At 34.6% G+C, this 14436-nt stretch overlaps 1 protein-coding gene across 1 annotated transcript in view; it reads right to left on the reverse strand.

Moving 5' to 3' along the window:
* Positions 1–14436, reverse strand: part of Cad88C (cadherin 88C) — a 63547-nt gene that overhangs the window by 29430 nt on the left and 19681 nt on the right. Inside the window, exons 7-17 of the mRNA XM_071594395.1 lie at positions 13463–13660; positions 12413–12551; positions 12039–12166; positions 11451–11578; positions 7084–7209; positions 5904–6052; positions 5372–5682; positions 4582–5182; positions 4307–4471; positions 1909–2151; positions 1707–1795 (exon numbers count right to left, since the gene is read on the reverse strand). Coding sequence (XP_071450496.1) covers positions 1707–1795; positions 1909–2151; positions 4307–4471; positions 4582–5182; positions 5372–5682; positions 5904–6052; positions 7084–7209; positions 11451–11578; positions 12039–12166; positions 12413–12551; positions 13463–13660 — 2277 coding nt within the window. The remainder of the gene's footprint in view (positions 1–1706; positions 1796–1908; positions 2152–4306; positions 4472–4581; positions 5183–5371; positions 5683–5903; positions 6053–7083; positions 7210–11450; positions 11579–12038; positions 12167–12412; positions 12552–13462; positions 13661–14436) is intronic.

Raw genomic sequence — 14436 nt, forward strand, 5'->3', positions numbered from 1 at the left:
ACAGAAGGAAGTACAATTACATAGATAAGTGATTAACTGAGGTGGACAACTATTGGGAAAAAGTAAGCATGGTGAAGGACACAGTGTGAAGGCATAGAGAGTTAGAAAAGGGGTGAAATGGGTGCAATGGACAGAAAGGGAAAGCTCTATCAGGAAGTAAGAGGGGTAAGGCCATTCACATTATTAAAGATATGACAAGATAATTATCAATTGAACTAGGAAATATTCAAGAGAAACAGAAAGAGTACATTGATGATCTCTTTATCAATGATTTAAGGCTAGCAGATTTAGACAAGGAAAGAGAAAATTATGTAGTTGAGGATGGCTTGTGACCAGGTATACTTGATAGTGAGATAGAAAGAGTGGGATTGATATCAAATAAGACCCAAGGGGATATATAATGATCATTTGGAGTTACTTAAGGATTTAGGAAAATGTGGAAGGAAGAATTTAATGGGTGTTTGGCAGAAGGAGGGACATTTACTAGGTGAGAATTTGATAAGAAAGTTTCATTATATTGGTGTTTGTTTGCATTCCAAAAAAAGAAAGGCTGCCAAATGTGGGAAATAAAGAAAAAATAATTTTGATTTCACGCACAAAAAATTGGTATTTACAATCATCAGTGAAAGGATGGCAAGGACAAGTACTGGGGATGATCAATTTGGGTTCAGGAAGGGGAAAGGTAGGCACTAAGGCATAATAGTAATTAGATGGCTAATAGAAAAGGACATAGAATACAATTAGGATGTGTTTGTTTGTTTTGTAGATGTTGAGAAGGTGTATAATAGAATTAATTGGGTAGACTTAATGAATGCATTACAGAATAGGGGTAGAGCAAAACTTATCTGCAACCTGTACATGTCTCAGATTGCTCAGTTGCGAGTGGTGGGGGGTTCGGGCTGGGCAACGTTGGAAAGCGGAGTAATACAGGGGAAAGGGTTGTCCCCTATCAGTCATACTTTTCAACGTATTCATGGATGAAATGATGAAAGAGGCATAGGAAGAAAACTCAAGATAGGAATGACTACAGGGGGGCAACTTAAAATCAGTTAGATTGAAGGATGGTCAAGCTTTAGTTTGTCAGTCAGCCTAGGGGGATTGTAAGCATTGCTGAGCTTTTTGGGATGTCAGTGTGATATGCATGGGATGTTAATCAATTTAAACAAAACAAAGGTTATAATGGGAGGTGGAAAGTATGCTTGAAATGTCAGGTAGCATCTTAGTAGAGAAAACTAAGAAACATGATGAAGCTCAGTCTCTGTCCAACCAAATGTACCTTAAAAATGGTAGACTACCAAATAATTATAATAATGCTTTTAGTTCAATAAAAAAATAATCTTCTCTTGGAACTGGTAACAATATTCAGTAGGTATATTGAGCAGTAAACAAAATTTCAATAGGTTGATCCCAATAGTTTAGCCAAATTTAATAAAACTCAATGACTGATCAATAACCTTGCCTCTCAGTTGGATAGCATAAACAAGGCCATTTAGATGGCAGAGAAACATGCATGATTTGTAATTATTTAAGCAAAATCTTGAAAAACATGGCTGCAGTTCTTAAAAACCAAGACTCTCATGTTATTTTTGTGAAGGTAATACAACCCAATCCTTCAAGGTGGTTCAGTCATTATACTGGCTTCTGCACCAATCAGATGACAGAAAATATATTTAGTTATGGCTATCTAATTTGGGAGAGCTTATTACCTGTGAGGATCTTCTATCTAATAAGTAAGTCACTTTGCCATAATCACCAATGTCAACATCTCTTGCTTCTATCACAGAAATTATAGTGCCTGAAAATATGAAGTTCAAATTTATATATTTTAATCATTAATAGTATCAGTATTTCATTAGTCTCACTTTTAATGTATAATAATTTAAATTTCACAAATCGTATAGCTCTTACCTACAGGAGCATCTTCTCGTACTGTCACATTACTAACATCTCCAAAAAAATATGGATTATTATCATTTTCATCCAAAACTTGAACATATATTTCAACTAGACTTGATCGTGGTGGTATACCTGAATCCGTGGCTCTGACACTGAAATTAAGCCATGACTGTATTTCTCTGTCAATTTTATTGGCAACCACTATTTCTCCTGTCTCCCAATGAAGGTGGACCATGTCAGTTATTGAACGATGACCTGTAAATTTTATAAAGTGTTTTATTGATATTCTCAAAGTTGATGACATACTTCAATCATAAATAAGGAGATTGGTCATTCGAGGGGTGACCTGGACCTTCCACTTAAGTCTGATGACCTGAATAAGTTTTTCATAGAATCAATTGCTGACCTTGTGTCAAATTTTGATTCAACTCCAAGCACTGCCTTGCCTCTTCTTAATAATTCACCAGCAACATTATCTCCCTTCAAATGGAAATGGATTACGGAAGAGGAAATCCGTCAAATTATCAAAACCTTGAAATACTCTAGATGTACCGATGTCTATGGGCTATCGGTCAACTTAATTAAAGATCTTGTGGGTTTCATAGAAGTATCCCTGGCGCTAATTCTAAATTCTTGCTTTCAATCGGGCATCTTTCCTGATGCTTTGAAAATATCAAAAACGATACCTATTCATAAAAAAGGAGACAAAACGTTATCGTCCAACTATAGGCCTATTTCTTTAATACCAGTATTTGGAAAAATTTTTGAAAAGGCTATTAAGGTTCAGGTTTATGAGCACTTTCAAGTTAACAATTTATTCTCTCCTTCGCAATTTGGCTTTCGTAAAGGCTACTCCACTACTTCAGCTGTCGAGTCCGCAATTAATCAAATTCTAAATGCTTTTCTAAGTAAATCCTCCATTGTTATAACTGCATGTGACCTTTCTAAAGCATTTGACTGTGTTGCTCATCCAATTCTTCTGGAAAAACTTCATTATTATGGTTTCCATGATCTTGAATTACAATTTTTTGAGTCCTATCTCACTGATCGATCCCAATATGTTTGCACTAATAACAATCTTTCCTCACCCCTGAAATTAGTCTATGGAGTTCCTCAAGGTTCAGTCCTTGGCCCTCTTTTATTCCTTATTTTAATTAATGACCTACCGTCAAATGTCTCCTGCAAGTCCATACTCTATGCTGATGATACCACTTTTGTTCACGAGACTAAAAATGTTAATTCTAGTACTACAACTAATTTGTGTTTATCAGAAGCATCAAACTGGTTTTCTGCAAACAGTCTGGTTCTAAATAATGATAAAACTCAGTCCCTGGTCTTCTCACTAAGTACCATATCTAATCCCCCGAGTACCATTAAATTACTTGGTTTCGAACTCGACCAAAAATTGACTTGGGAGCCTCACATACTGGGCACACTTGGAAAATTGTCAAAGGCTGTGTATATGTTACGTAAACTCAAATATATTATTCCAAAAGAGTTCCTTATTCAGGTATACTATGCTCTATTTCATTGCCACATTGACTATGGTATTGTACTTTGGGGCCACTCACCTTCCACAAATATGTTATTTAAGATGCAAAAAAAGGCAGTCAGAATTATTTCCTTTTCACCCCCAAGAGAACATTGTAAACCTCTGTTCTGTAATTCAGGCATTATGACTCTGCATAGTCTGTATATCTATAAATGCCTATGTAATATTAAGGAAAACCTTAGCTCTTTCGAGAAAAGGTCTAACTTCCATTCTCATAATACAAGGAACAGTGATACACTAGACATTCCCTATTGCAGATTAGCCAAGAACAGCAATTCTTTCAATATTCTAAAAATTCGTTTGTTTAATAGATTGCCCTCTGAGGCCAAAGTTGTGAGTGTGCCCAAGTTTAAGAAAGTTATCCGGAACTGGCTGACTAAAAAAGCATTCTACTCAGTAAATGAGTTTTTTGATTCAAAAATTGTGTGGTCCATGATAGACATACAATCATTTGTCTCACCAAATGTATTTTGAGAATTTTGATATTTACCCGTTGTATCTAAATATGTGTTTATGTAACCATAATCTCTAAACTATGTATCTCTTTGACGAAGACTATTGCAAAACTATTTTGTTTAATGTCCAATAAAATTATTATTATTATTATTATATCTTGTTGACTTCTTTGGACTTCAATATTTTAAATACTAAATAACCATTTGGTCTTTTAAAACACTTGATGGTGTTTCATACATGTATGCGCACATTATTTGAAATGATTTATTTCAAATTCAAAGAGTAGTTTTTTGAAAAATTATCTTAAAAACGTCATAAGACAAATACATGTTGAAAGTAGTATTGGTAGCATAAAGGTGCCCACTCTAAAATATTTATTGTAATATGCAAAGTTTGTCTTACCTTCTAGGGAGTAAGTGATTGTTCGGTTTCTGTCTGCATCATCAGCCAATACATTAGCTATTGGCAATCCATTTTTACTATTTTCAGTGATTGAACGGCGATAAAAAGGTTTCCTGAACTTTGGGTTGTTGTCATTTTCATCATCAATAATGATTGTGACAGTAGCTTAAAAAAATATAATTTAAAATTATGAAATTGTTATCTCTGCAATTTTTAAGTTCACAATATTTCAAGTGCTTTGGGTTATGTATGATCTCAACAGGTATCTCACTCACTGGAAGCTGTTTGGGGCCCAGATGTGGTGGCAGTGTCTTCCACACCAATGACCAGTTTAATTACTTCCACTTTTTCTCTGTCCAATAGATGTGCAACCTTTAAAAACCCATCAATTGGAGTCAACTCAAAAAGGCTTGTTGTGTTATATTCTCCCATTCCACCAAAAGGAGATAGTACAACACCATCTTCCCCACGAACTTCTGATGCCTTCCAATCAATCCAATACCTCAAAATTGGGTCATCATCTGGATCAGTGGCTCTGGCAGTCCATATGTGTCTCCCAATAGGGGCATTTTCCATTATACGTACTGAGCCAGACCCTTCAAATGAAGGAGCTTTGTTATTTACATCAATGATACCAATTTCCACCGGGACAGTTGCTGTGTGCTGCTGTACTCCAGATCCACCATCTAGAGCTATAACCTTCAAAGAGTACATCATGGTTCTTGGAGATGTACGATCAGGATCAAGGTTAGCACCAGGTGCCACACTCACTACTCCACTGTTTGGATCAATCACAAACTTATCTTCAGCTCCAGATTCTATTCTATAAACCACAAAGTTATTGGGTGCTGATCCATCATTGTCCCATGCTTTTACCTGTAATTATAATAAAATATTATTCATAGTATTTTTTAGGCATTTGTCAACTATTTATTCTGAAAAATTGATGATTATGAAAAGTTCATGAGATTGTGAATTGTGAAGGTTTATGATTTGAATTTTATAATTTCTCATTTATATATAATTTAAATCTAGTAAAATATTTTATTTATCAACATGGACAACCTGTAGTATAGATGTTCCTCCACTCATATCTTCATGAATGGCCCGTCGATAATGGGGTTTTTCAAAAACTGGGCTGTGATCATTGACATCAAGAAGATAAATATTTAGAGGAACATCTGTGTGCAGGGGTGTATTTCCCTGATCCTGTGCTCTTATGACTAGATTTATTTCATGAATATCTGATTTCCCTCTTATTGACTCAAAATCAAGAGGCTTTGTTGGCGAAATCACACCAGTTTCTGGATTTACTGTAAAATTATTATCTGGATCTCCTGCCACAATGCTGTAGAAGATATCACTGTTTTTGGTCCCTGTAACAGTAAAATTTACCAATGCTTATTATATTTTTACAAATATATCTATTCGGTTGCATTCTAATTGTTATTTCTGTCAATAAGGCCTTTAAGGAGCTCAACCCTTACCCTTTCCCGAGATCTTCTTTGGATGCATAATAACTGTATTGGAGTTAATGCAGCCATACTCTACAAATGATTAGGAATACATTGAAACACTAATATTAATTTCCACGTACCATTGAGATCTGCATCATGAGCTTCAACAACAAGAGGTACATCAAAGTTATCTTGGTTTTCTATCAGTCTTGCTTCATATTTGTTTTGAGTGAATTTTGGTGGATTATCATTCACATCTTCTATATGGATGGTCAGTTGCACAGTGTTTCTATTATAGAATTAAAAGGTGCATAGCTATTAACACGGTTGTTGAAATTCATAATTATCTTAAGTGATAAGGCTTTTAAGGAGCTCATTGCTTTCTTTTTCCGGTGTGGAAAGTTTAACTGATTTATTTTCTTCATTATGTTGAAAAATATGATTTTATTGGACAGTAATTAATTTATTCATGGGAATGACAAAAGCAGCTGCTGCAAGCATTAACATTCATGTGGTAAAAGCCATGTGTGCTGTGTGCATGTGTGCTGTCACAACCTTTTTATTTCCATAAAAAAATTGTTGCAAGTGAAGTTGTTATTCTTTGAATAATATCTACTATGAATTGGAGAAATCCTCTTGTTTGCAAACAAAATGTGCGCTAATAAGCTTTCATGTAGATATTTCATTAGAATTTGCAGGAAGCATATAACTTTTGAAGAGAAAACTTATTGGGACACCTTGTAGCTTTTGGTTTTGAAAGGAAGTGAATGTCTTAGTTTGAGCTGTACATAAAGATGTATCACAATACAGGGTATACTCTGTACTGTGATACAAAGTTTATCCTGTATCATAGTGGTGCCTATGACAGATTGATATGAGTGGCAAGGACATGATGTCATCATATTTTATAAAAAACTGCAATTTATGCTTAAAAATGTTTCTAAATGTTAATAATTGACTATTCATATCTCAAGAAACATGTAGAGACGTTTTAATTGGACTCTCTAATAATTAGATGTACTAGGCTTGTGTTTCATATAATAATAAGGGTCAATGCAACTATTTCAGAGCGTAAAAATCATTCGCCTTGACTGGGACCGTTAAAAGTTACTGTTGCGGCATCTCCCGCAGTTTCTTTGGAATTTAATAATAAGGGTGCTCATTATTACATGAAATCGAAAGAGGCTGATATTTTTTGGATATTTGCAAATGGGGGAATAGTAAACTAGCCGAAAATGGTCTAAATTTAAGGATGTCCTCTTAACTAATAGTTCCATTTAATTAGGGTAATGGGTTGATTATCTTACACAACACACTCACCTGTTACCTTGTCCAAGATGGTCTCTAGCTTCAATTGTCAAATAATGCTTTGACACTAATTCACGATCAAATATTGGACCATTCACTCCAGTTGTTATCACACCAGTCAGTTCATCCAATCTCAGCCTTGAAAAGTACAAATATTATTTAATGCATGCAATGAAATGGAATATTGTTGGGAAAAGGGACATATGGGATTTCTGGCAAATACTAGATGGCTGGTTTAATCATTAAAGAGCTGAGTAGATCAGAAAGAATAGAGAACATTTGCACAAATTAATGAGTGTCAGCAAACATAAGACAATGTTCACCTGTTTTTACTGGTCTATTTTAACTTCTATGAAAAGGTAGGAGCACATAGTGATTACACAAGAAACAAAGGAGTCCATCCTATGCTTATTTTGTAATTTCTTTAGCAATGCAACACCTTTACATTCAACATGAGGAAAGGGTTCTCATTTTGTAGGAGAAGAAAATAATTTTTTGACAAGCTTATTGTTTTTTAATATCACCTCACACTTTGCAGATTCATTTCCTGTGAGTTGGATGAAGGAACTTCCTATCATCTAGCTTTGCAAATGTTCATATTATCATGAAATCAAGTTATTCAGCAATGACTCAAGAATGACTACTTCGTTTTGCTTTGTTATGTTACAAATAGTGATTGACCAATTTGGCTTTTCAGTTCCCAGTTCCATTTGTTCCTGAGACTACAACTGAAAGCTGAATCAAAGTGAAATGAAACCTAGGATCAGTGTATACGACTCTGATTATTTTTAGTAGTAATTTCATTCCATTCTCTCATTTTGTCATTATGGAACAAGAGTTGGTAATATGGATCGAGTACTTCAAAATTTGAAAATTGATCTGAATTCCAGGGTGCTTTCCAATACTGGCCCATTAGGGTGCATCACTGAGTCAGCCAGTAATTCTGTCAATCCAGTGCAAGAGTCCAACTGAATTAGTCAGGGTTAGTCTTAGTGCTAGCTTCAGTTCAGCCATGCAACATGTGATAATCTTAATTGCCTCTTCACTGGTAATAGGTTTAGTCTGCATGCTGCATGCTATGCTGCCTTGGAGCATCCCCAACTTCACCCAAGCAGAGTGCTTTTTCTGGTACAAGGTCTTCTGGAGAAGACACAAGTAGCACAAGGAAAGGAACTGCCCTCCCTACCCAGAATGTTTGATGTTCACGCAGTATATTGCATTTTACAAAGTGGTATCTATCCTCACCTAACACTACTCATTTCCTCACTTTAACTTCAACCTCCTCCATGCTTCTTCTCTTTCACGAATTTTCTTCCTTCTCCCTCTATCCATCATTTGAAAATGCTCCTCTTTACCACCGAGGAACAACTACAGTTAAAAGTGGCAGGAGTCTACAGCAACTCATTTAAATGTAGCAAATCAAATACATAAGTATTATGGAAACATGCAGAACCACAGGGAAATGATTGAAGGAGAATAAGATGTTCAAATGGCTCTGCCAGCTAGAAAAATTAGTAATGGCTGAAAATTGAAATTCACCATCGCATTTTTCTACAATTAAAAATAATTTTAGCAAAATCTGGAATGGAGTTTCATGTGTCTTTTTTTGTTAGTAGCAAGCTCCAGTGATAGTGAGAGTAAATTGTACCTCTTTTCAGAGAAACTGTGAAAGATGCCACAGCAGTAATATTAATGGAGTCATCAGCTTATTTACATTACAATGCAACAATTTCAAAGTGTAAAAATTTTTCACCTTGATCAGGACTTCAGAAAAAATACAGGATGTATTAGGATGCCTCAGTAGCTTAAGTGGCTAAAGCACTGGGCCAGACCCTGATCAAGGCGAATGTATTTTACAATTCAAAATTGTTCCATTGTTTCTCTCAATAAAAGCCAAAAGGAGGTCTTTTATTTTAAATATAGTGTGCCTGAGGAATAAATTAGTCAAGTTATTTGTGTTGCCAGACTATGGTCTTAGGATGAATGGGTTAGCCTGCACAAGCAAGAGAATTGGGCATTAATATTTCTTAAGTGTGAAAAGGAGTTTGATTTAGTGTATGGAATGCTCCACAAGTACCTTGAGTCAGAATGTACAATATTGCAGCATACAACTATGAGTCAGTGAGCAAGATTTCAAATCTGAATTTTAAATATCACTTCACAAGATCATTGTGAGTGAAGGTAGAATTTCTCCTTTGAGATGCAAGTAAGGCAATAAAGGACTATGCTAAAGCTCAAGGTGCACAGTTACCCTAAAGTCAATCAATGAGACATACTAAGTCTGCCACTATCATGTTGTCTGTGCTCTGCAAGACTGTCAACAATGAATTTCTGGGTGATTCTGCTGAATTTAAAAGTGCATAAATTACATGGAAAATTCTAGATTGGTTGTGTAATATACTAAGACTTGATGAATAAAGCAATGATCCATAAAGAGCTTTTGCATTGATATAAGAGTCTGGACACATCCATGAAAGGATATCTCATGAAAATGCACAATTTACAGAAATATGGCAGCAAAATGAGACTTGGAAGTGACTAGCATTATTCTTGGAAAATTACATGAAGAAGACCAAGTTTATGTCCAATTATGGGAGATAGATTCCAGCAGATTGCCTAAGGCACTACTAAAATCAAGGCTTATTTGGACAGAGAAAAATTACAATTATCAGGAGATGACAAGCACCAGTCATTGAGATCTATGAAGAAATTTTAAAGTATGCCTAGAATAAATATTATGGGTGAGAGAGGGAAGCTAAAAAATGATAAAAGATTGGGCAAAAGCAGGTTGAGAAACAATAACATTAGCAATTCCAGATCAAAAACTGGCTATAATAATCAAAGGTTTTGGAGATATGCATGGTGGAGATGGGGATAGATACTGAGAAACTGAGAAGAAGAAAGGATGAGGGCAAAATAGAAGCGAAGAAAGCATCTATGTCCATTTTAACCAGAGAGTTTGTGTCATCTTGTGCCAGGAGAGATGTATCAAACAGTCAAGGAATATGATATGATCCCCAGATTGGGGCGAATCTGAAAACATGACCCTCAAAAGAACTTGTTTACTTATTATGAACCAGTGAGGGAAAGGTAGGTTAAGGCATGGTGTAAAGTGGAGCTACTCTGAGAAATGAAGGTTAGAAAGAATTGTATTGCATATATCAAACCAAACTTTGGGTTAATTACTGTGGTTTGGTTGTATCAGATGAATGCGGAGATAAGGGTATGGAGCTGATGGGAGTTCTCTATATGTCTCCACTCAAGGCAAACTAATTTATTAAGGCCAAATAAAAGATGAGGGTTGTAAGATTGAGGTATACCAAGGTATTTCTAGAATTTTATTGGTAATGAAGGTGATGTTCATGGCACTAAGTGTTTCACACCTACTATGCCTCAACAGTATGTGACATCATTGTTGGTAAATATCAGAACAGAGAAACAAAAGGATAGGGTGTCCCAGTTCTTCTACCAAACTATCCAAATGGAAGAATTGGGCGAGGAAGATGTTAAGGCTGCTGAAAAAAAGGCTTTAGAAGTGTTGGTAAATTTAGTGCTATCTTGGGTCAAAATGCCAATTTCAAATTCATCCGTTTTCCTCTGTCTCACTTTTACTGTGGCCAATAGTCTTGCACACTACTTTTGTAGGTGCTCTCGGGCAGATGGGGAATGGCTAGCAATAAAGAAAATGTGTTCTCAGGACATGTTTGTGGGAATGATCTTGGATGAGAACCTCTGAAGAACAAACTTCTGACTAGTCCCAAAATGTCATAATGATTTCATGTCCTTTTAAGAGAGATTTTGATAAATGCAAAATATGGTGATGTGGCCAATTTCAGACAAAATCTAGAGCGAATTCTTTAATTTTATACCAGGCATTAATCACCTTTGGATCATGAACCTTTCCCCTCCCCCCCTGGATATGGAAATCAATTTGTGTACATCTAAACCTTAGAAATGTAAACGGTAGATTGTTCGTAAGAGAGATGTTATTTGTCTAATATATGGTGCCTGTTGACCAGTAAACAGAATTGAGATATAGCTGAATTGGTTCAAGCACCCAATTGGAAATTAAGGGATCCGGATTTCAAGACCCAGTCTAGGTAAATGATTTTTAGATTAAATTTTTGGATTCACATTTTTCTTATAAACATCTATTTAATTACTATCGTGAATATTTTTAAGGCAATGGTTGCACTGGATTTGACAATTAATTTTCATTGTAAGCCTATAACATTATAAAATGGCAATAGACATAAATAAAGCCATTACATTGACTAAAATAGCAGCATTGATACTTAGTATTCCTGCAATATGGTTGCAACACTATTTTAGTCCCTTCACTCATATATATATCAGTAAATTAAATTAAATTGTCTTACATATTTGCCACACTTCCTTCCAGATTGGTATACCGTATACCATGAGTTCCATATACTCCTGAGTCCTTGTCCATTGCTTGCACCCATGCTACTGTGGTTCCAATACCACAATTTTCTGCCACAGTTACCTAAAGTTAAAGTTGTAGTTATCATTTAGATGCATGACAGTACATTATGAGTGAAATTTTTACAGACTAGAGCGGTACGTGCAAATTATAATACATTTAATATCCAATTAAGGCATAACACATGCCAGATTATTTGGGTAGCAGTTTTCATCATATCCGAATGACTTAGTCTGAATTTGTTTTAAGTCAAACCATTAGATTTGAAGCATTTAATTCATTTATTTGATAATGGCAGTGATTTTTTTCACAATGGTATGAAAGAGATCTTTAGTGGGATTAAAACTTTTCCCAAAACTGAGGCTTTAGGAATGGGTGGGATGGGAAATTAGGAGAAATATGGCATTATAACATATTATTCAAAATTTAAATTGACTTTTAGTATCTATTTGAAAGACTACAAGATAACCAAAGTCACATTCTGCAAAAGCTGATGAAATAATAGAAATAACACTTTGCATACCTCATAAAGATCTTCTAAGAATTCTGGGATGTTATCATTCATATCACGGATGTATACAGTCACAGGAACAACACTTCTTTTGGGGTGGTTTGGCACAGTTTCTTTGGCAACAAGGGTGAAGTTCATGACTGGAAAACAGCATTTTGTATCTCTAAGAGAAAGGCTATATCAAGGGCCCTTAACCATGGGAAAAAGGCGAATATCTTCATGAAAGAGTTTCTCAGAAATGGCTTTAAAACCAATTTACATGCTTTGGTCAAAACATCAATGAATGAAACATTGTAACTGAAGAGCATGCTGATTTCAATGTTGATTTACATAAAACAGTTAACATAAGCAGTTAACAATGCTTACTTAAATTCAAGAATACAAACCTGTCACTCTTTCATAATCCAGCTTTTTTGGCTCTCGTACTCTTATCAAGAAAGCTGCTTCATTAACACCACGCTGTGGTGTTACTTCAAATACTCCACCATCACCATCAATATACATTAGGAAAGTGCCATTACTTCCCTGGAATTAAAATTTTTCCATATTTTTTTGTTCCACAGCATGTAATAAGATAACTATGTGTTCTAAAAATCTCATTAAAATGATAATTATAAATTCAAATAGTGGTGTGATTGGTCGTTAGAACATGTAAAAAATATGTTTTGGTTGGACATACATTCTTGTACATAGATGTGTTCCCTTCATTATAGGCCAAGAGTATCTTTTGGCCAACCACAAATTATTCACTGGGTTTTCACAAAGAAAAACATCTTTCAAACCACTCCGTAAGCCAATTAAATAAAATTACACTTACTCATTTTTCAAATTATTAATGCCAATAATGACTCTTCCCTAAATTATTGAGTATATTGATTTATTGTCAGTCTACTTATGTCTGTATGTTTAATATTACAGTGTTATTAATTAGGCTTTACCTTTTTGTCAAGGCTTTCCCATTAAAAGGGTTACTACACTTAAAAAAGTTGATTTTAAACAATTACTTAGGAGAATATGTGGAAAAGGGTGTGTAACTTAACAAAAAATTAAAAATTACTTGAAAACATTAAAATATTGTGTAACATATAATACATGTCGGAGGTATCCCAGCTCAATTTTTACCCGACCAATCAACATTAATTATTAATTTAATCATCACAACATGAGTGAAAATTGCCTTAAACCCAAATTGGCCTCTAATAAAAAAATAAATAATTCACTGTGGGAAAACTAGGGCTGATCAAGAATATAGTGTATCTTTCATTATGTTTTTATGCAAAGACAAAGCATAATTAAGGGTATAAGATTAGTCTCCATTATGCACATTTCATGCCTATTTCTGGGCTCAATACATTTTTAAAAATAATGAAAGAGAAAGAGTGAGGTCTAGTATCTTTTTTATCTAAGAACAATAATAATGAGCTTCAAGGTCTTACCTGATCATGATCAAAGGCCTGAGGTATGGAACCACCTAAGAAAGTAACTGGAGTGTTTGATTGTGCATTTTCATTAACTTCAGCTATATAAAATTTACTTCGAAAAGTTGGCACTTCATCATTGACATCTAATATTATCACAGTTACTTCTGTTTTGGCTGTTGGGGCTGGAGAAATTCTTTTGGATACCTCTTGTGCCTTGACATTAAAATTGGAAAAAAGTTGATCATAGATTCATAAAATATAATAATATAAAGTAATTTTACATTTTCCAAACATCAAGTCATGATTTCCTAAAAAAGTGATTGTAAATGTATGTATTGAGGCTATTCAAAGAGATCAAGTTGTAGAGTTGAATAAAATTTTTCGAGAGACCAATTTATAATTACAAATATTAAACCAATGCAAAAAATTTAAAACAAGAGTATGTTAAATAGTAACTCAAAATTCCAAAATATCATTATGGCATTTCTCAACAGAGCAAAATAATGTGTAATGTGGAGACCTTATCACTTTGATTTTAAAACCAAATAAAATGAAAACAGTGCATGTGCTAGAGTCTAATATAGAATGAAGAGCTGAACCTAAGAAGTGATTCAAAGAGAAGATGCTTATTCTGGCTTGATAGCATGAAACATGTATACAGGCTATTTGTAAGTGTTGAGGTAGTATTTTAACCTAAATAAAAATACTTCATGTGTTTGTATTTATACATGGATTAGTTTCTGTTCGCAAACATGAAAAAATGGCTCGGTGGCCAAAGATTTTCCAACCATGAAGAAGTGATGTCGGCAGTTAATGGCTATTTTGAGGAGCAAGACAGTTCTTATAATAAAAAAGGGTACAGAACTTATTGAACATCTCTCGGAAAAGTGTAGAGAGCTAAAATGAGATTACGTTGAAGCATAAATACATTTTTTCCAAAATTTTAGTGTTTTCTTTGCTGGGTCAGGGACTTCTGGGATATATATATA

Source organism: Hetaerina americana, unplaced genomic scaffold (genome assembly GCF_022747635.1).
Source record: "Hetaerina americana unplaced genomic scaffold, ioHetAmer1.1.p SCAF_60, whole genome shotgun sequence".
Taxonomy (NCBI): domain Eukaryota; kingdom Metazoa; phylum Arthropoda; class Insecta; order Odonata; family Calopterygidae; genus Hetaerina; species Hetaerina americana.